This window comes from Drosophila yakuba, chromosome 3R, assembly GCF_016746365.2.
Source record: "Drosophila yakuba strain Tai18E2 chromosome 3R, Prin_Dyak_Tai18E2_2.1, whole genome shotgun sequence".
NCBI classification, from domain to species: Eukaryota; Metazoa; Arthropoda; class Insecta; order Diptera; family Drosophilidae; genus Drosophila; species Drosophila yakuba.
In genome coordinates this window covers 27,195,894-27,218,408 of record NC_052530.2, presented here as the reverse complement: position 1 = coordinate 27,218,408, position 22,515 = coordinate 27,195,894, and the positions used below count along the sequence as shown (strand labels likewise).

The following is a 22,515-nucleotide window of genomic DNA, read 5'->3' as shown; positions in this document are numbered from 1 at the left end:
TTTTTCAATTTACAGGCGTACTAGTTGGGACACTATTTCATGGTCCCCGACATTCAATTGCATTGCAGCCCCGACATTCGCCGTGGAGAACTTGAAAAATCCAGAATCAATATTCGCACACAATTCGCTTAATAGGTTCGAATGAAAGCTTTACTAACAGATACAAAAACTTGCGATCACTCGAAGTCTTCGAAGTTGAAGAGACCGCGGTTGCAGCAAATGGGATACAGCTTCTTGACGACCTCCACAAAGGTGGGATTGGTGTACATCTTGGTGCGGAAACTCCTGCCCACTTCGTCCTCCAAGTTAAATGTGTGCATGTTGTTTTCCTTGCAAACTGGCAACAAACTTGCAGGTAAATGATTTATCACAGCAAAGAAAGCTGAGGTGAAAGCTGAATGTCAGCATAAGATAATATAAATATTTATACAAGTTCGTTACCAATGAGAGTGTTGTTTTTCTTGTAGATGTCAGATTGCAGTTGCCTCAGCTGGGGAAGCGGCTTATCGTACTTCAAGACTCTCAAGCAGTCGATGAGGTATTCCCAGTAGATTCTCACGCAATTATCGAATTCCATATAGCCCGAATCCTTTTTAGCCGTAAGGATTATCAGCATTAGCAGATCCTGGGCCGGACTTGCCCATTTGCCAATTTGGAAGTCCAGTATAAGTGCCTCACTTGGGGCTCCATATGCGTCGTACTTGAACAGAATGTTGGCAGGAGAGTAGTCCCCATGAGTGAGAACATTAAAGTCCTGGGGATCCACATTGAGGGACTCCAAGCTGAGTTTGCCATACTGCTCAGTGGTGGGCTGAAATTAAAGTTATAACTAAGGTGCTATTCTAAGGTGTCTTCACTGGAAGCCTTACGAAATTCTTAAGGTAGCACTCATCTATGCCCCAAGTTTCCATGGCTGCCATGTACTCTGGTGCTTTCACTTCAAATCTTTTCACAGCAAGCTGGATTTTGTCCTTCCTGGCGAATCCACTATCAAAGTCAGTGTGATACGGCCCATACCTATCCTTGTATATCACACTGGCCGCATGCAACTCGGCCAATTTGCGAAGAGAGAGTCGCATGTGCTCCATACTCACTCCTTGCGTTCGATCTACAGCCACGTAATTTTGAGTCGAAAGATCCTCGAAAATGAAATATATATTTCCATCTATTTGCCCGATTTCCAGGCACTTCGGCATTAGCTGCACGGGATGTCCCGCCTCGCGATAGATTTTCTCGAACTGCGGCAAATAGGTGGAGTACATCAGCTGCTCCTTTTGGAAGTACCTCATTTCATTCACCGCCTTGCCACCTTTATCCGAGTCCAGCATTGTCTTGACCACATACGACTTTCTTTTCTGGGTTCCATCTGTGAGGAATTGGATCTACCACTTGGTTCTTATAAAGAGGGTTTCCATAACCTTACCTTTCATTTCTATATCCACGTAAACTCGCAACATGACGGACGTAAAGTTACCACCTGGTGGCACAGCGGCCACAGTGGTAAAATTATGTATCTTAGTGCAATCAGGTTCATCCTTCGCGATCAAGGACTCCAACTTTGACTTATTCAACCATTTGGGAACAACGAGACTCTCGTTGGGATTCTCGATCTTCATGGAACGCGACATAATGACAACTGATTTAAGTCCCAAACGACATTATGCTGAGCTTATCAAAAGATCTTATCGTCTCCTGAGATAATTTTTGTATCTTAGATAACCGACGATTAACTCGATGACTGTCAATTTATACTGATAAGCTTATCAGCACACTTCTAAGATACTCCTAGATAAACAAGATTTCGTAATACTTCCGACTATTTTATTGCCGCACAACAAATCAGACATCGTAGTCCTCAAAGTTCAGAATTCCACGGTTATACAAAAAGGGGTACAGATCCTTCATAACGTTTCCAAAGGCGGGATTTGAGAGCAAACGTAGTCTAAAGTTTTCGCCTTCCTCCGTTTGGGCGGACATGTTGTGAATGTTGCTGTCCTTGTCGGTGGGAAAAAGGATAATGGGCAGGTGGTTTGTGATGCTGAAGAAAGCTGCAAAGGAATTGCATTTAAATCTCCTAGGTATCCATGGCAAAATAGATTGCATTTGAAACCTACCGTAGAACGAATGGTTCTTGTTGTTCATGGAGTTTTGAAGATCACGGAGTTTTGGCAAGGGCTTCTTCAGTTTCAAAACCTTTAAGCACTCGATGAGACGTTCCCAGTATATCCTTACGAAGTGATCAAACTCCTTGATGCGCAAATCGTTGTTGGGCGAGAGGGTGAGAAAGAAAAGCAGATCCACTGCCGGACTGCCCCACATGACAATCTGGAAGTCGATGAGTAGCAGCTTCTCGAGAGTTCCGTCCGGCAGATAGCTGCTCATTAGATTGCTCGACCAAAAGTCACCGTGGTTAAGTACATGGAACTCATCGGGATTCAAGTCCAAAGTACTCAGGCATTGCGCCCAATATTGGTCAACAGTGGGCTAAAATAAATATATGGTTGTTAGTTCAGAACTTGGAATTAGAATAATTTTAAACCTACATATGCCTTAATATATTTATCGGCGTCTTTCAAGCCCCACGAGAGCATTGCCTTCTTGTAGGCCTTCTCCTTCAGCAGGAACCCATCGACGTGGAATTTCTTCACCTCCTTCTTAACGAATCCCTCACAGAATTCACTGGGATAGGCACCATGGCGCTCCTCGTAAACCGCACTGGCCGCATGGTACTCGGCCAGCTTGTGCAGGCACTTGGTCATGTGATCCATGTCCAGACCCTTCGTGCGATCCATGTTTTTGTATCCCTGTACGCACAGGTCCTCGAAGATGAAGTGGATGTCTCCTTCGCGCTCCTCGGTGTGCAGGCACTTGGGCGTTAGCTGAATGTCCCAGCCGACATCCTTGTAGAGGGCCTCGAATGCAGGAAGGTACGTCCTGTACATCATGGCCTCCTTGGGAAAGAGTCCGAACTCCGTGATGTCGCTGCCTCCTCGCTCCTCGGGCAGCATCGTTTTGAAAATGTATGTTTTGGTCTTAACGCTACCATCTGCAAAAATTATGTTGCCAGTTAATTTTGATGTGCCTAAACTTTATCCGTGACCGTGTATCTTTCATTAGCCATCATGCTGATTGGCACACGCTTATCGCCAACTCACCTTTCATTTCCAGTTTGATATAAACCCTCAGCATAGTCGAAGTGAAATTCTCGCCAGGCGGAATCGCCGCCACTACGGTGAACTTCAAGACTTTGACATGGTCGGGTTCGTCTTTGGCCAGTACACCTTCGAAATACTTTTCATTGATCCAATCGGGAATGATCAGATGCTCGTTTGGGTTGACGATCTCATCGCTGTCGGACATAATGATGTTAGTTTTTATATTTGACCAGCACAACCTCCTCCGGCAACTGCTAGTTTGGAACTGAGATTTTAGACTCTTTCGGCAGACCTTTAAATCGGGTCTCTCTAGCGGCCCTTATCATTAAACCCATTTCGTGTTGTGGGGTAATACGAATTTATGAATCCTATACGAGAACATTATCTCAGTCGTATCAATTGATAAATTCTCTAAACTTTTTTTGCATATACAAATTTTGTTGTGTTTTTTGTGGTTACATGTTTTAAATGAGTTGTTCTTTCCTCTCTTTTTTTTCGCCTTTTAAAGAGTATTTGAAAAATTGGCATGGCTAACAAAACTTATCAGGCCTTGACAATCAATTGATAGATGGCTTGGTGATAGCCCACCGATTACTGGGTTTTACCGATACAAAGAAAGTATTTGTTGTTTTAATTATTTAACAACAATCGTATATAGATAGCTCGTTTGTTTTTGCAGCACTGATAGTAGTAAAATAATTCGTAACACGCGTGCTTGTATAATTATTAATTAGGCTTTTTTTTTGCTAACTCATTATTATAGGCACACAAACATAGCATTTATATTTGTTTAATTTTTTTGTCTTTTACCTAGACAGTCATCATGAAGTTTTGATATTGTTTGAGACGTCACCTGTGAGTTGCGAGATTAGTTTTGATGAGCACTGTAAACTTATATTAAACAGATCATAACTACAGAGTCGAGTTTAGTAATAGTCAAATATTTATACGATTTTATGCCGGGGGAACACTAAAAGTTTAGTTTAGTTAAGAGCTGTTAAGGAGTTGTTAATGAATGTCAGATGAAAGAATGAAAGATATATAGTTGGGTTTTGCAAGTGGAATAAGCTCCATGATTTATCAATTGGCAAGTTGGAAATGTTTAGAGCTGTCTTACATAGTTTTCAAAATTTTTCCAGATCCAATTACCCATGTCTTTGTAATATGATCATCTCTTCACTATAATTTCTGCATCGTGAAACTCTTACTAAGAAATCCTACTTGCTACTGCCGATATGCCAGCACTAAGTTTCGCACCATGCTTCAATATTTAAACAAATTTTGAAATTGATCGTAAAGCTTATTTTATAAGAAAGCCCAATATATGTTTACGTTTGTGGTTTCAAAAGCTTAAAAGCCGCAAACAAACTGAAAACATAACAGAGAGACTTTAGTTAGCTTTCAGGTAACTTGCGAGCCAAAATCAAACTGATAACAATTTCACAACTTCGTTCATTACATTGATATACGCTTACACCAAAAGCTCTAACAAATCGAATTCACATATATAGAGCTCTCTCTTTACCAATTTGAAAGCAGTATAAGAAATATAACCAAAGGTGCGACAACATGGCTGAGGAAAGTTTCAATGCCGACGAGATGACTCCACCGGAGTGGCTGAATGTTCAGTTCATAGGTCAAGTGCTGAGTGACCACGAAAAGGATTCCAATCTGAAGGTTACCAACTTGAGTTTCACACCGGCCAGTGCCAAAGGCGATCACTATGCCAGTATTATGTTTCGAGCCACGGTGGAATATACAACGCAGAATGGAAACTGCACCAAGTCGCTTATCATCAAAACGATGCCCGTGGAGGAGGGTGTGAAAAAGGATATGTTTAAGGATTCTCCACTATTCACAACTGAGATTGGAATGTACAGCAAGGTGCTGCCCGAGTGGGAGAGGATTCTGCGAACAGTAAAGGATCCCAGCAAGCTGTATGTGAACTGCATCTACCACAGTCTGCAGCCACATCAGATTATCATCTTTGACGATCTGGTCGAGATGGGATATGCCGTTGTGCGCGATCGTTTCCTCACACAGGAGGAAATCTGCAGTGCCTACGCCAAGTTGGCCAAGATCCATGCCATCAGTATGAAGTTCATTCACGAGGTTAGTAGCAATCTAAGGTATATTTCCAATATTTATTATACTCTCTATCTCCAGCAACCTGAGTATCTGAGGGAGTTCAAGAACGGATTGTGTGATATGCCCGGACTGATAGACAGTCCCATTATAAGCGGAGGCATGGCTCCCTTCACGGAATTGTTGGGCCGCATTCCCGAACTGAACAAATACCAGCCGTATTTCGAGAAGATAAGTCTGCACTTTAAGGACCGATTGCGGGCGACCATGCATGAGTATCGAAACCATCCACAGCCAGGATACAATGTACTCTGCCATGCGGATTACCATTCCCGCAACATGATGTTTAAGCACAATAGGGAAACTGGATGTTTGGAGGACTGCATGCTGCTGGATTATCAGGGCTGCAATGTGGCTCCAATGGCCGTTGACCTCATGTACTCAATTTACATGTTGATGGGACCGGCACAGCGAAGAGACGAGCTGGAGACTTTGCTGAACTACTACCTATCCGTTCTCCAAGAGACTCTCAAGAAGATTGGCTACCAAGGATCAATGCCCACGCCTCAGGGATTTTGGGCGGAAATGAAACGCCATAGATATTACGGTAATCTCAAGTCGTCCTCTGGCTAAAGGATTTAATAATGACATTGTATTAATTTCAGAATTTCTACTGCTGAGCACCTTCTTGCCAATTTCGAATGGATTGCGAGTTCACAAGTTGGATCTAGCGGATATGCTGCACAACGAAGAAGCACGTATGAAACTATACCAACTGGAAGATTTTGTAGAAGAGACCAAATCTGTTTTGGCCAGATTCGAGAAATCGGGATATTTTGAAGATTTGTAAAGAATTTTTGAAGGAGAAAAAAATGAAGTTTGACATGAAATTTGTTAATAATTTGTGAGCTTTTTGTCGTCGAAACAATAGAAAACAAGACCATCTGTGAATTTTGTTGAGTTTCAAAGAGCTTGAAAGCTCGATGAAAAAATTCAGAGCGTGAATGTTTTTAGTTTCCCTCTGGCCTGTAGTCATCGCGCTTCTCTATAGCCCTACGTATCTTTATATCAAATTTATACGGTGTTACCGGAAAAAGTTACTATCAGTACTAAATATATTGCCTTGCGGACCAGAACATGGCTCAAGTGGTTGAAGTGGCTGACCAGTGGAGTGCACCAGAATGGTTGAATGTGCAGTTTGTGACAGAAGTTCTGAGTAGCTACGAAAAAGAACCGGACCTCAAGGTTACCAAACTGGATTCCAATCCAGGAAGTGCCAAAGGGGATAACTATGCCAGTGCTATAATTCGAGCTCGAGTGGAATACACAACCCAGAAGGGATCCTTTTTCAAGTCTCTGATTATCAAAAATGCTTTAGAAATGTTTGCAGAATCAGCTATATTTAAAACTGAAATAGGCATGTATACAAAGGTCCTGCCAGAGTACGCAAGAATATTGCGAGAAAACAATGATACATCCAGGCTGTACGCAGACTGTATATATTATAGTCTGGAGCCACGTCAAGTTATGATCTTCGAGGATCTGGCCGAGATGGGTTATGCCATGGTGCGAAATCGCACGCTCACGCAGGAGGAGATTTGTGGTGCCTACTTAAAGTTGGCCAAATTTCATGCACTTGGGTTGAAGATTGTTAACGAGGTATTACTAACGAGATTATTATCAGAAAAATATCAAATTTTATAACTGTCAAGTAAATTATTTCCCAATTAGCGACCAGAGTTAGTTAAGGAATTCAAGGATGGCCTCTGTCTCGTTGATCTTCCCTTTATGACCTGTGGAATGGGTACGTTTAAGGACTTCTTAGGCCGCATTCCTGAGTTGGAAAGATACAAGCCGCACTTCGAGAAGATAGAAGTTAATTTTAAGGACCGTATTCGTGATGTCATGAAGGAGTACCAAACCAATCCCCAGCCTGGATACTACGTTCTCTGCCATGGAGACTACCACATCCGGAACTTATTGTTCAAGCACAATGAGGAAACCGGAAGCTTCGAGGATTGCATGCAGCTCGACTACCAAGGATGCTATGTTACTCCTCTTGCCGTGGACCTGATGTATTCCATTTACATGATAATGGGCAGGGAACAGCGCATTGGGCAATTCGAGACCTTACTGAACTACTACTTCTCAGTTCTGCGCGAAACCCTCAAAAAGATTGGCTACCACGGAGTACTGCCCGATCCTATTGCCTTTTGGAAGGAAATGAGCCGTGGAAAATATTACGGTAGGTTTATATATCTTTATAGATTATAGAAATCATAAATTTATAGTTCCTATTTCAGAGTTCCTATTTATCAGCACCTACTTGCCCATGTCAGTAGGTCTTAGCCTTGAAACCGCATCTAACGATGAAAGTGATGAAAAATTACGGGATTTTATTGAAGAATGTAAAGTAATGCTGGCCCGATTTGAAAGATCTGGATATTTTGAGGATTTGTAAGAATGTGTACTGAAGGAAAATATTTATGAGAGCAGTATTAATCCGATAATCGACAATAAAGTTTTATGGCTAAAGTTTTATGGCTATGTTTAGTAAAGTATGTATATAAGGCTGGTGTTTTGGTAACGTTCCAATGAGCACGTTCTTTCTCTTAGTTCTCTTTCGGTGCTCCAAGTGAGAGAAACAACACAAATTTATTTCAAAACAAAACGAAAAGCTCCTCTTTATCTGGAGGAAAAAGCTTTTTGAATGCCAAACAATTTCATTCAAAACGAAATTCTCTCTGAAATTCAATTTAGGTGCCATTGAAATTGAGCTTTTGTTCAGATAGCATTTAGCTCGAAATCGCTATAGAAGTTAGTAAACAATATGTCCGGGAAACCCGATAACAATCAGTATAATGATGACGAATTGGTGCCACCTGAGTGGCTCAACTCCGAGTTCATAGCCCACGTTCTGGAAGCTCATGAATCGGAGTCGGAGTCCGTGGTCAAGGTAATCGATTTGAGCTTCTCCCCGGCGAGTGCGAAGGGTGATCACTATGCCAGCATCATGTTCCGGGCAAAGGTGAAGTACACCAACCGGAGAGGGGAGTTCCAGAAGTCGCTGATCATCAAGACAATGCCAGAGGCAGAGGGACACAAGAAGGATATGCTCGGAGGATCGCCGATTTTCAAAACCGAGATGGGATTGTACACAAAGGTGCTGCCCGAGTTCGAGAGGATTCTTCGCCAGGTCGGCGATAACACCAAGCTATACGTGAATTGCATATACCACAGTCTGGTGCCGCATCAGGTCCTGATCTTCGAGGATCTGGTCGAGATGGGCTACTTTGTGCTGCGGGATCGGGACGCCAGCTTAGAGGAGATACGCCGCGTCCTCTTCAAACTGGCCAAGTGGCATGCGGCCAGCTTAAAAGTGCAGCAAGAGGTAAGTTCTTCAAAGTAATTGTAAGGAAGGAATCCTTTTCTAATATGAATTGTTATCAGCAACCAGAGTTCCTAGAGCCTTACACCCACGGACTGTTTGAGATGCCACACGTCCTGAACGAGCCCTTTTTGAAAACTGGAATGGAGTTCTTTGTGGAACTTTTGGGTAAGGAGCCGGAGCTGCATAAGTACAAGCCATACTTCGAAAGCATCAAGGACAATTTCCTGGAGCGACTCGTTGAGGAGTGGAAGGATATTCGAAGAAACCAACAGAAGGACGAGTACTGGGTGCTTTGCCACGGAGACCTGCACCTGCGCAACATAATGTTCAAGTATAAGGATCCTGGATCCTTTGAGGACTGCATGCTGCTAGACTTTCAAATCAGTAATCTGTTTCCCCTGGCATTCGATCTGGTTTATTCGATATACATGCTTCTGGAGCCAGAACATCGATGGCACAACTGGGATGAACTCATCAACTATTACTTTGCCGTTCTGGAGGATGTTTTAAAAAAGATTGGCTATGAGGGGGTAATGCCTACTCAATCGGGTCTTTGGCAGCGTCTGCATCAGCACAAGTACTACGGTGAGTTAACCGCTTTCATTGAGATTGAGTTAATGACCAAATTTGTGTACAATCATCACAGAGTTCTTCCTTATCAGCACCTTTCTACCGCTGATGTGGGCGTTGAGGGATAAGTCTGTCGACTTTGGAGATCTGCTTCAAAATGAGGAAAACCGAAGGAAATGCTCTTTTTCTGTGGGTTACATTAAAGATGTCAAAATAGTGCTGGCCCGTTTGGATCAGTTGGGCTTACTAAGTGCCTAAAAGTATTCACATAATATATGATAAAATGGTTGTTAAAATGTCCAGTAAGGTTTATAAATAAATCAATCATAAGTCAGCCCAGCACTTTCACTATTTTTTAACTTTCTTATTTGACAGATGCATATAATCTAACTACATTTTCTGCGGTATGCTAGGCACGGTTTTGCAAACAACACATGTCAACCCAAGCTAAAATTTGAATAACAAACAATTTAAATGTTTGCCTCATTTGAATCGCTAATTTACATCACTCTATGGCTGCACATCTGAGAGCCGAATGAATGAGAATTATTTGCGTGTTCCTAATTACATATATAGAATGGCTCGGGCAATTAAAACCTCATTGTGACGCAGTTTTTGACATCAATGTCAACTGCTGGGTGTGCAATTATTTTATAGAATGTTTCCGGCTGATTAAATGGATTTACGATTTTATGCAGTGTGGCAAACAAGTGCGGTTTTTGGTTCGAAGAAGTCAATACGAGTAGATTGTAAGTCTGAGGTCGATTCCAATCCTTTTGTTTTACTGTTTATCAAGAAAAAAATAGTTATCGCCAAGGCTGATTTTCGTTAATTAATTGATAAGCATTAAAGGTGAAAAGTTTATTAACACCTGTTTATTGCCGTACGTCACTGGTTGATGAATCTAAAGCTCACAAACTCGCACAAAGAGTCAACGATTTTTCATACGGAACCAAAGTTTGAAGACGACGTCATTTGGACCCATTTCAAGCTCAACGCACATAAAACCATTTTTAGCCAGTCATGATGATTGTTTTCTACGCTTTGTTGGGCGTTTTGTTACTAGGCTAAGTCTGGAAAAGCACTTTAATAATGCAACCAAACGAAGTGTATGATAGTTAAATAAAGTTCTTATTTATTGCATGTGCTTATGATATATGATATCACAGCAAATGGGCTACACCATAATTGAAAAACGGCATTAAAGCTAGTTGGACTTCAGGAGTCCCTTGTTATCGAAGAAAGGTAGAAGCAGCTTCATGGCATTGGCGTAGTAGGGATTGATAAAGGACTTGTATCGCACAGCGTCGGCCTCGGGTCCTGGGGCCATCATCATTTTAATGTTGGCGTCCTTGTCCGTGGGCAAAAGTGTGGCCACCATCACACCCATGGAGGTTAGAGGACCTATCAATTGAATTACTCATTCCAGCTCATAAGATATATAAGCAAAAGTATACTAACCCCAGAATCCATACTTCAGCATCATGATGTGCAGATCCTTGAGCGTCGGAATGGGTTTCGAGTAGTTCAGCAGCTTTAGGCATTCCGCCAGGCGCTGGTGATAGATGTGAATGAAGTGATCGAATTCCTTGACTTTGATGTCCAGCGAGGCGGATGTGGTGATCAGGTACCAAAGATCTTGGGCCGGACTGCCCCACTTGCCTATCTGCAGATCGACGAACAAGGTCCTATCGATCTCGCCATTGTCCTTGTAATTGAACATTATGTTGTTGGCCCAACAGTCCCCGTGGTTCAGCACATTGAACTCGTTCTCGTCCACCTGGTTGATATTCATAGCCATCTCGAACACCTCCATGGGGCTCCACAATCGGGAGACAAAACTTTCGACATTCTCGAGCTCCCAGTTGCGCATTGCCTTGATGTACTGGTCCTGTCGCAGCTTACCCAGAGCCTCAAAGAGATCCCGACTCTGCTCGTTGTACATGGACATATAGTACATGGGATCGTAGGGGCCATTTATTTCCTTGGCCACCACGGATGCAGCATGCAGTTCGGCCAGTTTCCGGAGCACCTGGCGCATGTGCGGCAGATCAAATCCCTTTAGCCGATCGAAATTCTTGAATTTCTGCTGACTCAGATCCTCGAAAACCAGGGTAATCAACTCGGCGGTGGCCTCGACATGGAGACACTTGGGTGCCAACTCGATTTCCAGGCCCGCCTCCTTGTAGAGCTTTACGAACTGCGGTATGTGCACCTCGTACATCTTCCTCTCCTTGGGAAACAGCCCCATGTTATTGACCACATCCGCTCCACTGTCTGCCTCCAGCATGGTTTTCAAAATGTACGACACCTTCTGCTCGCTGCCATCTGAAAATGGAAATAAACTTGAATAAGTCTTGAACTATCTTACTTGTTGAGTCACTGACCTTTCAGCAGTATATCCACAATGACTCGGATCATAATGGAGGTGTAGTTGTCGCCGGGCGCAGTGGCCGCAATGGGCACAAAGTTCACGATCTTGTCAAAGTTGTCCACATCCTTTTGGATGATCGGCAGGAAGTAGTCCTCATTCACCCACTTCGGTATGTGTAGGTGCTCATTGGGATTGACGGGCTTTTCCGAGCTGTTTGGCGACATTTCGAGGCTGATGCTGAAAACGGTAGATCAATTAATTGACTTTCGCGGCGGAAATGATCAGCGGTTCAAGTTCAAAGCAATCAAAATAGTTACGTTGCATTTCTCATTCATTTTAATTACAGTTAACGAAAGTGTATGTCTGAGCAAAGTCTAAAATATTTGCACTTTTGGTTTGCACAGCATAAATATCACAGCTTAAGTATTTAGTTTTTGATTATTTTGATTATTTGATTGCCTGCGAACGGCCCATCTTATTTGAGACAATTGTTATTTATTACTGACCGACTTTGCGGATTTCTAATTCCAATTTAAATTCCCGCTCGGAGAAAACACTGCTGCTGTGTCCGACGATTTCCAACGACAAGCAAATACTGAACTCTCCGTCCGATTCACAAACTTTTATACTAATAGTAACCCCGCAGGCACGTGTACTGGTGTGTGTGTGTGCATGCGTATCTGTGTTTGGGCCTAACTGATAGCGTAAACGGGTTTTGGTTTAGGCGTACCCATACCCATACCACCGAGACTAGATATGATGCAGAGCAAAGGTTAAGATTAGACCATGTAATGGGTTCCTATATCTCTCACACCATAATTGGCCTGCAAAAACCCATTTTCAATGGTATTGTTAAGGTTCCAGCGCCTAAATTTCTGAGTTATCTTATCACTACGTATGTAAATTATCGACATTCACCAAAGAAATCTATTTTCTCAGAAGTTCTTGACACTTATGTATTATCATACCAATACAACCAAAGTCGCAATTTTTGGCAATGGATTTAGTTCTTAGCTACTCACTTCAGAATAAGTTTTCACCACACTGTAATTATTAAATTGTAGGCAAGCAATTAGAGCAAACTATTATAGAAAAAGCAATAAGCAGAATTCATTGGCTGATTTATTGATTTAGATAAGTTTGAATACTGTAACTGATGAAACAACCCCTGTTGAAGCTTTGTAGATACATCTCTCTGTGGAAGTAATGTTGACATAGAACTTAATTGTTGTCCAACAAATTCATTTAAATTCCACACAAATAGTTCAGTTCATTGTCGCCACTCATCTTTCAATACTTATACAAACTCATTGTGGTCTATTAAACAGTCATCCCAAGTCGAAAAAATGGGGGATTGTCCGAGTTGGGAATGTGTGTCATTGGCTCGTGTTCGTTTGATAAGAAATATTATCAATTTTGATTGAAGCTTCATTAAAGTTAGTTTGTGATTATGGGTTTTATTAATAGCAGACGCAAGAGCATGCAAAAATGTCGAAATATTGTGTTAAAAAAGACTTACCAACATGACTGGCACTTAAAAACGAAATCAATCCAAAAAGTTGATAAGGCTAATCAAGTTTATTGAGCATTGTACCTGAATTAATTGACAGCCTGTGCATACCTCTTTCATTCAATAAATTGTCTCGATTGCATGATGGGAAACATGAATTCATCCCTAATTGAGCAGTGAGCGCTCCTCCATCCAGGGCAGGATATCCTTCATCGCCTGGATGTATTTCCGGCTGGTGAACATGGCGCACTTCATTTTGGAGGCGTATCGTTCGTTTACCTCGTCCTCAAACTGATTCATCATCGTTATGGGCAGCGCCCGAGTGACCACCACATAGGCTGAAACCACTTCACTGATTAGATTCAATGTAGTTAATATTTCTTACCCACCAGCCAGTCCGTTTTTGTTGAGGGCATCGCGAATATGCTGCAGCTGCGGCAGACTGCCTTGGAATTTTAGGGCTCTGAGGTTTTCCAGCAAATGGTAAAAGTAGTACTGAACCATATTGTCAAACTGGGCTAGTTTTACGTCCTTTTCAGCCGACGACAGGATGGTGTAGTACAGATCAAGGGCCTGAAAAATATATTTAAGTAAACATGGAAATACTAAGAGGCCAAGTGGTCAGAAAACCCACAGGAGATCCATATTTGACCAACTGGAAATCGAGCAGGACGGTGTCCTCCACATGGCCGGTGTCGTCAAACTTGAACATCACGTTGTTTACCCAGCAGTCGCAGTGATTCAGGACATTAAATTCATTGGAGTCGGTGGCATGGAGCTTCAACAGCCCATCGACGAGGTCCTTTTCCTTTTCCACGAACCGTTTGTGGAAATGATCGCCCAAACGCCAGCGACGCAACTGGGAGAGGAAGGTCTCCGGATCGTTCAGATCCTGCAGGATGGATTGGTTGGCCTTTGTGTAGACTCCGTTGGCCAGTAGTTTGCTGAAAGCGCCATGCTTTTCCACACACACGACGGAGGCGGCATGGAACTGGGCCAGTTTCTTGAGCACCTGCTTCAGGCACAATTTGTTGAAGCCATCCTGCCGTTCAACGTTTTTGTAATGTTTGGACTTGAGATCCTCCAGCAGCACGTACTGAACACCGATGTTGTAGTCCAGCTTAAATGCCCTCGGACCAAAGGACACCTCCTTGCCCACCTCCTTGTAGAGTGCCTCGAACTTGGGCAGGACATTGTGGTAAACCTGTTGCTCCCTTTGGAACATCTTCAGCTGGTTCATCACCATGGCCTGCAGGTCGCTGCCATGTTGTGCCTTCAGTAGAAAGAACAAATTCTTCACTGTGGAGTCCTGCAACTGGACCTTCACCCGGATGGGCAGAAGCACAGTGCAGTTGCGGAACTGGATGAGGTGGACGCCTGGGATGACGGACATGATCTGGTCCACATCCTCCAGGACGGAATGGACTGCCTGGTTCAAGGAGAGAGCGGAAACCCAGTCGGGAATTTTCGGTACTTTCATGGCTATAAGAATACGTATATAATTTTAATTTCTGAATTTTGTTGGGAAGTGTAACTATTGAGTGAAATTTCTAATGCAAAAAGAACCCGAAAGATGAAAGATAAAGTTGCAATTGGAAATAAGCAATTTTTCAAGCATGACGTTCAAATTCCATTTCGAAGCAACAGTCAACGTGCATTTAGAATATTATTATCATTTTATTTGACTTTCAACGCAATTTGTAAATGACGCAATTAAATAGTCATTATTAAAGTACAAAACAAGAGAGAACGCTATAGTCGAGTTCCCCGACTATCTGATACCCGTTACTCAGTTAGTGGAAGGGAGAAGGAGAGTCTTAAACACAGTTTTTCGCGGTTTGTGGGCGTTAGAGTGGGCGTGGCAAAAAGTTTTTTGGCAAATCGATAGAAATTTACAAGACCAATACAAAAATGAAAAAATTTCAAAACATTTTTCAAAAGTGTGGGCGTAGCAGCTTTGGGCGGTTTGTGGGCGTTAGAGTGGGCGTGGCAAAAAGTTTTTTGGCAAATCGATAGAAATTTACAAGACCAATATAAAAATGAAAAAATATCAAAACATTTTTCAAAAGTGTGGGCGTGGCAGTTTTGGGCGGTTTATGGGCGTTAGAGTGGGCGTGGCAACATGAATCGACAAACTTGCGCTGCGTCTATGTCTCTGGAGTCTGTATGCTTAATCTCAACTTTGTAGCTTTTGTAGTTCCTGAGATCACAGCGTTCATACGGACGGACAGACAGACGGACAGACGGACAGACGGACAGACGGACAGACGGACAGACGGACAGACGGACAGACGGACATGGTCATATCGACTCGGCTATTGGTCCTGATCAAGAATATATATACTTTATATGGTCGGAAACCCTTCCTTCTGCCTGTTACATACTTTTCAACGAATCTAGTATACCCTTTTACTCTACGAGTAACGGGTATAACAATCATTACTCCACAGCATTTGGGAGGTAATCACTTCCAGTCGAGCAGACCGCGATTGTCCAACCATGGCAACACCTCGGTCATCACCTGGACATACTTTGGGTTGGTGAACATGGCGTTCTTCATTTTGGACTCGTCGCTTATGTAGCTTTCCAGATTGGCATCGCTGGTCTTGTCCAGCATGACGACAGGCAGCACCTTGGATACCACCATATAAGCTGTTGATAAATAGTTATTAATGTGCTATCTTAATATCGATATTGCATTACTCACCAGCCAATCCGTTGCGGAAAAGCGAAGCATGCAGGTTCTTTAGCTTGGGCAGTGGTCGGTGGTATTGCAGTAGCTTTAGATTCTCGATAAGATTATCGAAATAGTAGCGCACCAAGTAGTCAAACTTGGCAGTCTTCAGCTCTGGAGCAGCCGACGACAATATCAAGTAGTACAGATCATTGGCCTGCAAATAAAACGTTGGAAATAATTGATAGAATGGTATATCCAAATTGATCCTATTTCTGCGGGACATACCGGACTTCCGTACTTTCCCACTTGAAAGTCCACGAAAAGTGTCTCCTTAATAGTTCCAAATGCATCGTGTTGGAACATCACATTGTTAGCCCAGCAATCTCCATGGTTGAGCACATTGAATTCTCTGGCATTGTATTGTTGATCCTGCAGCAGACGATCCACCAAGTAGTCATCGCTATCAGCCTAAAAAAGTGAAACAGATTTGTAATCGAATGAGCTTATCTTTCAACTCATTTGTGCCACAGATACCCACCAACTTCTCATAAATTTTCTGCGCATTCTTCCACTTCTTGAGCTGGGCCAAAAATGCGCCAGAGGCATTGAACTCCTGAAGAAGCTGACGATTAGCCTCGCTGAAAACGCCCACGGTGAACTCTTCGCCAAAGAGACCATGGTGCTCCACGTAGCAGGCGGATGCCGCATGGAAGGCGGCCAGTTTCTCAAGGACCTTGTGCATGTGATCGAGATCCAGGCCGGCCAGGCGATTGGCGTTCTTGAAGTTCTTACGATGCAGATCCTCCAGCAGAATGTAGTCCACTCCGAGGTCGCGATCTAACTTGAAGGCTTTGGGGGCGAACTGAATGGGTTTGCCAGCATCCGCGTAGAGCTTCTCAAATTTGGGCAGAATGCTATGGTACATTTGATCCTCTTTTTGGAAGAGCTTCAACCTGGCCAGGATAGCAGCCATCATTTCGTTGTTGTGCTGCGCCTTCAGAACGAAGGAAAGATCCTTTGTGCTGTGGTCTGCGAACAATATTTATGCGCTATAATAAAAGTTTTTTATTTTATAGATCTGCACTCACCAAGCAGCTCCACTTCCACCAGCAAACGGAGGAACTGTGTGGAGTAGTTATCGCCATCGCTGCTGCCCTTTTGTGGGCTAATCGAGATGATCTTCTCAAAGTCTCCGATCTGGGCCTGAACCGCCTTCTCCAGAGTGATTTTCGACAGCCAAGGTGGAAGATTACTGGCTGGCACCTCACTGTGTCCATTGGTGGCCTCAGACATGTTGAATCTGTCATTAAATGAATTCAAAATGTTTAGCCAACGCAAGCGTAGTGCTGATAACAACGAATCAAATGCGTTAACTCCACTGTTAGCATGGCTAACAGGTCGTATGCGAAATGGTTGTTGAACTATATCAAACATAGGTGGCGCCACTAATCCATTTTCCCCAAAGGCGCGGAATATTTGAATAATAAAATCGTTCAGCCCAACCCACTGAGCAAAGAACCTCTCAAGATTTGCGTATTTTTAGAGAATTATATCAAATGGGGCCGACGAATTGAGTATCTTGAATTTGGGGCCTAGAGTGCTTGCGAAAAATTATCATAATTGCTGCAGTATAATTAACCATTAAGTGCAATAACTTTTGAATGATTTCCCTTGATGTTATCTCTGCATAAGTCATTATTACCTCAATTTGTGGAACTTTTCTTATTCCCCAGTAAGAAAAACAAGTAGGGCTATGACTCAAGCTAATACTCAGAGCTGCTTAAGCCACTTTCAAGTGTTTTCCTTAATACTTGAGGAGAATTGCTGCTCTACCTGATATTGTACGATTTTCTTAAGTATACAGTTAAATCCATGTTACCTATATAACTAACAATTCCATGGGAAATGCACCCTTTTTTAGACATATATTTTTGGAATCGTGATTTGGCGATTTGTGGTCATTCCAATTCGGGTAATTACCGAACCTTTGTGGGGCTTTTATTGATTAGGCAATTATCAGAATTATCGCAAATTAATGAGCAAAAATCGTAAATCAGGTCACATGCCACCGAATGAAACACCTGCTGTGAGTTTTGAGTGCATTACGAAACACGAGTTGGGGCAACCTACCTACTCGAAATAAAATGTTAGTTTTGGATTTTCAACAATTTTCCATGCACTTTCTTTGCTTATAAACTAATTTCACTTCCAATCGCTCAATCCACCACAATAACAGTTTGAATACTAGAAGTTAACCCCATCGCATCCATGTTTTTATAGCACTTTGTTCCCGATAGTTGTTGGTCAAAACTGGCAGATTGGATACCCCCGTTCTGGGAATGGCAGCAAACCTTTTTCCTTAATTGGTAAACGGAGCGGGCTAATAGATCGACTGCAATCCGGCCAACTGTCGAGTGGGAAATACGAGTCGCTGTGCTCGGGAAGCGCGATATTGGCCCGATTTGGGTATGGGCCAAGAAATTCCTTATCGCCTGCATTCGATTGAAGTTTATTTTGTAATTCAGTTCGCCAAAACCGGCAAAAGAGTGGCAATTCCCATTGCCGCGAGTGGGTGCGAGTGGGTGCGAGTGGGTGCGAGCTAGTGTGCCAGAGCGAGAGAGAAAGGTGAGTGATATATGATATAGAGACGCAAACACCGTCAATTGTTTGATTGATAACGAAAACTGTTTCTTGTTCCCGCTCCCGATTCGACTTCCTTATCGGGATCGGGCACCCCAGTTCCTCTTTGGGCTCGCCATTCGCTCTAATTATTTCGTGATTCCTCATTGATTGCTGTTTGCGGGCGTGACATGTGACGGGTAGTTAGACAGTTCACCAGCGACTTCTGCACGAGCACCGCGCACTCAATAAACAATTATTAGAATATTAGTAATCCAACAAAATGCTGGTCTACATGGCCTTTTGAGTACCTTTGATTGGGGTTTAATGGGGCAGTTAAGCCTTTTTTTTATTTTTAGCCATGGTCAACTAGTAATTAGAATTTGTAATCATTACTCAAAATCATTAGTTTGTTTATGAGAATGAATCATTGTATAAGTATTTTATTAAGAGCAGTACATATCATGTGGTATGTTGTTAAAAATCTCAAAATCGGTCTTTAATGCTAGGAATCACTTTAGCAGTAGTATTACAGTATCCACATATATCCTTAAATCCAAATATGATGTGCACTAGCACTGGAAGGCACCCCGATTGTTCATCCAGGTGAGAATGGCGCTAACGTGCTTCTTGTAGCGGGCATTGGAGTACATGGCCATCTTGAGACCATCGCCATTATCCGACTCGGTGATGAAATCGGTCAGATTCGCATCTTCAGTGCGATCGAGCAGCACAGGTGGGCAGAGCATCAGGACAGTGTGATACCCTACGATTGGCAAAGCAAATCAGAACTTGGTTATCTACAGCTTTGCAAAGCGAGCTTTCCACTTACCAACTCGTCCATATTTCAACAGCTGAGTGTGAAGGAACCTCAGCGTGGGGGTCTTTGCAGCGGGGTAGTTCAGCAATCTCAAGTGCTCGACCAGCTGATCATGGTAGTACTTGATAAAGTAATCGAACTGACTCAACTGGATTTCGAATTTGGTCGAGCCCAGGAGGAAATAGATCAGATCGTGGGCCACGCTCGTCACCTTCGGCAGTTGCAGATCCACGAAATAGGTCTCGACTGGTTTGTTGGATTCGCCATCGTATCTGAACATGATGTTGTTGGTCCAGCAGTCGCCGTGATTCAGAGCATTGAAGTCCTGCGGATCAGGTGTGTTCATGGCATACATAAGGTCGACGATATGGGGCTGTATCTTGTGCTGCACAGATAGATTATATAGTGATTACCCATGCAACCACTTGGTGCATATAGCTAAGGAAACTTACAACCGCGTCGCTGTACTCGGCGTGACCATCGTAAAGTGGCAGGCACTTGAGGAAGTATTTGCCCAAGGTTTCGGCCACCTGTTCGATGTTCTCCTTCATGGTATCGGCGTAGGTGGGTTGCAAGTAGTTCTGGGCATACGGACCCTTGAAATGCAGCCTGGTGGCCGAGACCGCATGCCACTGGGCCATCTTCCTCAGAACACTCTTGGTGTGTGCCATGTCTAGACCCTCCAGGCGATCGACGTTCCTGAAACCCAACGGGCCAAGATCCTGCAGCAGTACGTACTCATCGGGCGCGTCGATTTCATAGGCCTTGGCCCCAAACGTCACCTCCAAGCCCACGTCCCTGTACATCTGCTCCAGCTCGGGAACCACGTGCAGGAAGACATCGCGCTCCACCGCAAACATGTTGTTCTTCCTCAGAATCTCGCGGTACATCTCGAAATCATGTGGGGTCTTGAGCATATAGCTCACATTTTCGATGGTGTGATCTGATGATGAAGTTTTCGATTTGAACTTCCATTGTTTGCCGCAACAATGACTCACACTCACCCTTCAGTGCGACTTCAAACTTGAGGCGCAGCATAATTGTGGAGTAGTTTTCTCCCGGCTTCAGACCGGCTTCCGGCTTGAAGCTCTTGATTCCGGCATAATTGTCGCCGTAACGCTTACTCAGCACCTCTTCAAATAGGTTCGCATTCAGCCAGGTGGGCAAAGGCACTGTTCCCGTCTCCTCTGTCATGGTGAGCAAACTAGGTGTTTATATGCCGGCTGGTGCTGCACTAATGTTTTAGCTTTCAACTTTTTCCCTTTGTATCTTTTGTTTGCTACCAAAACAAGTGCCGATCCGAAAGCTCCAAAAGCTCCACAGCTGGTCAAAAAACAAAGAGAGTGCCGGCTGTAGAGAGTTCTCAAAACAACTTGTTTGCAAAGTCTCAAACGATGCATACAAACCAAAACAAATACTAATACTTATATATATATATATACCTATATAAAGGCTTGTCTGTCATATAGGTGTTTAAAGATAATTAAAATAATTGTAAATACAATAAAATAATAACTGTAGTTATAATTATATTCACATAAGAAAACTTGGTGTTAAAGTTCCTTTATTATGGTCAACAATATTTGCTGTGCACTAGTTAGTTCTACCTCTCTAATAAATAGCAAAATTTCTAAACAAAATTTATATTATTAATTTATATTATTAATTTATATTATTAAATTTATTATATTTTATATAATAACAGGTATTTATACGCTTTAATATTGTACATTCTTAGTTTCTACTCCATAGCTCCTCGTTGCTGAAGCCATGGTAATAGAACCTCCATATGCTTGCGAAATCTCGGATTTGTGTAGAGCGATTTCTTAAAGGTGCCGTCCTCATCACCAAGGACCTTATCGAAATCAGCTCCGTCCGTGGGATCCAGAAGGACATAGGCCATAATAGTTGCGGCGCAGATGAACGCTGAAAATTTGTTCTTTTATAAAATCTGAACTAACGATTGGGTAACGATTGTAAACTCACCCCATCCACTGTATTTGTTGAGAGCGTCGTGAATACTTCTTAAAGTGGGAAGAGTTTTCGAGTAACCAAGCAGTTTCAGGTGCTTCACCAGTTCGGAGTGGTAAAACCAAATGAAGTAATCAAACTTTGATGTTTTGATGTCTAAGCTTGTAGAAGACATAAGGAAGTAGTACAGATCCTGTGTCACAGATCCCCACTTTGGTACTTGCAGATCGACAAAATAGGTATCCTGTATCTCGCCTTTTGTATTGTACTGGAACATAATGTTGTTGGCCCAACCATCGCCATGGTTTAAGGCAATAAATTCGTCAGGACTCGGATTGTTCAGTTGGTCAACAATGTCGAAGGTCTTGCCGGAGACAATACGCTGCAATTGATGATAAGATATAAGATTGAAAGATAGGGATATCATACGATAAGTACCCACCAAATCATTTAGATAAGACTCAACATCTTTGCACAGATGGACGTTATCCAGAAAAACCTTTATACTCCGATTGCAGAATGCATCTACGATTTCCTCGTTCTTAAGGAAACCCTTCGTGTACTTCTCCTGATAAGGACCCTTTGTCTCAAATCGGACTGCAGATGCCGCATGCCACTGGGCAAATTTCTTGAGCACACATTCGGTGTGAGCCTGGTCCATACCTTCCAGGCGATCTATGTTCCTGAAACCACGTGGCCGGAGGTCCTCCAGCAGGACATAGTAATCGCTGGCCTCTATCTCGTAGAGCTCTGCTCCAAACTTGACCTCCAAGCCCACATCGCGATACAGTTGCTCCAGTTCGGGCACTACTTCCAGATACATTCCACGCTCCACATCGAAGATGTCTGTCTTCTCGATTATTTTGCGATACTGCTCCGACTGGTGGGGGGTTTTAAGCATGAATGCCTCGGTTGTTTGAGTGTTATCTGGGGAATTTACAATTATTTATAAGTTTATTTAATTTGAAATTGTTTGCATCATTTTTCAGAACATGATGTACCTTCTTTGTCAACGTCCAGTTCAATTCTTAGCATTATGGTGGCATAGTTCTCGCCAGCAGCGACTCCTGCCTTGGCCCTCAAGGATTTCGTTTTCCTGTAGTCCTTGACCTTCCTCTTAAGCAGATCCTCAAAGGCCTTTGGCACAACCCAATCCGGAATGGCGACCTGCCTTTCGCTAACATCTTCATCCTTCGTCTGGGGAGGCATTTTGTAATAATCTGTTCGACTTGGGCGCACTAACTGGAAGCTTGGAGCACTCGGCGAATCTCTTAAATACTCTCGGGAGAAATTAGCCTTCATGTCAGCGATAAACCTTATCTCTTACCTAACAATCAGTCAAC

General features: G+C 43.0%; 10 protein-coding genes across 13 annotated transcripts; 3 read left to right on the top strand and 7 right to left on the bottom strand.

Annotated features, from left to right (window-relative positions):
• Positions 1-176: 176 nt before the first annotated feature.
• Positions 177-1,797, bottom strand: LOC6538537. Its single transcript, XM_002099023.4, has 4 exons — positions 1,424-1,797; positions 870-1,366; positions 442-811; positions 177-382 (listed from the first exon to the last, which is right to left on the bottom strand). The coding sequence occupies exons 1-4, from the start codon at positions 1,626-1,628 to the stop codon at positions 177-179; spliced, it is 1,278 nt and encodes a 425-aa protein (XP_002099059.1). The 5' UTR covers positions 1,629-1,797.
• Positions 218-6,191, top strand: LOC6538535. 2 transcript variants are annotated; one of them, XM_039375063.1, is made up of 4 exons: positions 218-355; positions 4,695-5,267; positions 5,322-5,847; positions 5,906-6,191. In XM_039375063.1, the coding sequence occupies exons 1-4, from the start codon at positions 311-313 to the stop codon at positions 6,088-6,090; spliced, it is 1,329 nt and encodes a 442-aa protein (XP_039230997.1). In that variant the 5' UTR covers positions 218-310; the 3' UTR covers positions 6,091-6,191. The 2 variants fall into 2 exon arrangements, with proteins under 2 accessions (XP_039230997.1, XP_002099057.1); XM_002099021.4 differs by lacking the exon at positions 218-355 and having other exon boundaries at positions 4,299-5,267.
• Positions 1,805-3,430, bottom strand: LOC6538536. The gene is made up of 4 exons (XM_002099022.4): positions 3,156-3,430; positions 2,544-3,046; positions 2,115-2,484; positions 1,805-2,048 (listed from the first exon to the last, which is right to left on the bottom strand). Exons 1-4 carry the CDS (start codon positions 3,358-3,360, stop codon positions 1,840-1,842), a joined length of 1,287 nt encoding a protein of 428 aa, XP_002099058.1. The 5' UTR covers positions 3,361-3,430; the 3' UTR covers positions 1,805-1,839.
• A 149-nt stretch (positions 6,192-6,340) lies between the features above and the next one.
• Positions 6,341-7,779, top strand: LOC6538534. Its single transcript, XM_002099020.4, has 3 exons — positions 6,341-6,899; positions 6,972-7,485; positions 7,544-7,779. Exons 1-3 carry the CDS (start codon positions 6,378-6,380, stop codon positions 7,699-7,701), a joined length of 1,194 nt encoding a protein of 397 aa, XP_002099056.1. The 5' UTR covers positions 6,341-6,377; the 3' UTR covers positions 7,702-7,779.
• A 245-nt stretch (positions 7,780-8,024) lies between these two features.
• On the top strand, positions 8,025-9,543 carry LOC6538533. Its single transcript, XM_002099019.3, has 3 exons — positions 8,025-8,631; positions 8,691-9,216; positions 9,278-9,543. The coding sequence occupies exons 1-3, from the start codon at positions 8,071-8,073 to the stop codon at positions 9,457-9,459; spliced, it is 1,269 nt and encodes a 422-aa protein (XP_002099055.1). The 5' UTR covers positions 8,025-8,070; the 3' UTR covers positions 9,460-9,543.
• A 770-nt stretch (positions 9,544-10,313) lies between these two features.
• LOC6538532 lies at positions 10,314-11,799 on the bottom strand. Its single transcript, XM_015193421.3, has 3 exons — positions 11,589-11,799; positions 10,663-11,529; positions 10,314-10,605 (listed from the first exon to the last, which is right to left on the bottom strand). Exons 1-3 carry the CDS (start codon positions 11,797-11,799, stop codon positions 10,409-10,411), a joined length of 1,275 nt encoding a protein of 424 aa, XP_015048907.1. The 3' UTR covers positions 10,314-10,408.
• On the bottom strand, positions 11,644-14,681 carry LOC6538531. 2 transcript variants are annotated; one of them, XR_006245214.1, is made up of 4 exons: positions 13,720-14,681; positions 13,475-13,658; positions 13,197-13,423; positions 11,644-11,812 (listed from the first exon to the last, which is right to left on the bottom strand). XR_006245214.1 is itself a non-coding variant. In XM_002099017.3 (3 exons), the coding sequence occupies exons 1-3, from the start codon at positions 14,563-14,565 to the stop codon at positions 13,251-13,253; spliced, it is 1,203 nt and encodes a 400-aa protein (XP_002099053.1). In that variant the 5' UTR covers positions 14,566-14,681; the 3' UTR covers positions 13,135-13,250. The 2 variants fall into 2 exon arrangements, 1 of the variants encoding a protein (XP_002099053.1); XM_002099017.3 differs by lacking the exon at positions 11,644-11,812 and having other exon boundaries at positions 13,135-13,423.
• A 769-nt stretch (positions 14,682-15,450) lies between these two features.
• Positions 15,451-18,206, bottom strand: LOC6538530. 2 transcript variants are annotated; one of them, XM_002099016.4, is made up of 6 exons: positions 17,893-17,976; positions 16,851-17,062; positions 16,301-16,791; positions 16,048-16,230; positions 15,793-15,976; positions 15,451-15,737 (listed from the first exon to the last, which is right to left on the bottom strand). In XM_002099016.4, exons 2-6 carry the CDS (start codon positions 17,053-17,055, stop codon positions 15,550-15,552), a joined length of 1,251 nt encoding a protein of 416 aa, XP_002099052.1. In that variant the 5' UTR covers positions 17,056-17,062; positions 17,893-17,976; the 3' UTR covers positions 15,451-15,549. The 2 variants fall into 2 exon arrangements, with proteins under 2 accessions (XP_002099052.1, XP_015048905.1); XM_015193419.3 differs by lacking the exon at positions 17,893-17,976 and adding an exon at positions 18,114-18,206 and having other exon boundaries at positions 15,452-15,737.
• A 584-nt stretch (positions 18,207-18,790) lies between these two features.
• On the bottom strand, positions 18,791-20,445 carry LOC6538529. The gene is made up of 4 exons (XM_002099015.4): positions 20,206-20,445; positions 19,654-20,144; positions 19,214-19,586; positions 18,791-19,147 (listed from the first exon to the last, which is right to left on the bottom strand). The coding sequence occupies exons 1-4, from the start codon at positions 20,393-20,395 to the stop codon at positions 18,954-18,956; spliced, it is 1,248 nt and encodes a 415-aa protein (XP_002099051.1). The 5' UTR covers positions 20,396-20,445; the 3' UTR covers positions 18,791-18,953.
• A 303-nt stretch (positions 20,446-20,748) lies between these two features.
• Positions 20,749-22,428, bottom strand: LOC6538528. Its single transcript, XM_002099014.4, has 4 exons — positions 22,174-22,428; positions 21,615-22,099; positions 21,188-21,554; positions 20,749-21,127 (listed from the first exon to the last, which is right to left on the bottom strand). The coding sequence occupies exons 1-4, from the start codon at positions 22,379-22,381 to the stop codon at positions 20,943-20,945; spliced, it is 1,245 nt and encodes a 414-aa protein (XP_002099050.1). The 5' UTR covers positions 22,382-22,428; the 3' UTR covers positions 20,749-20,942.
• Between the last annotated feature and the right edge of the window lie 87 nt (positions 22,429-22,515).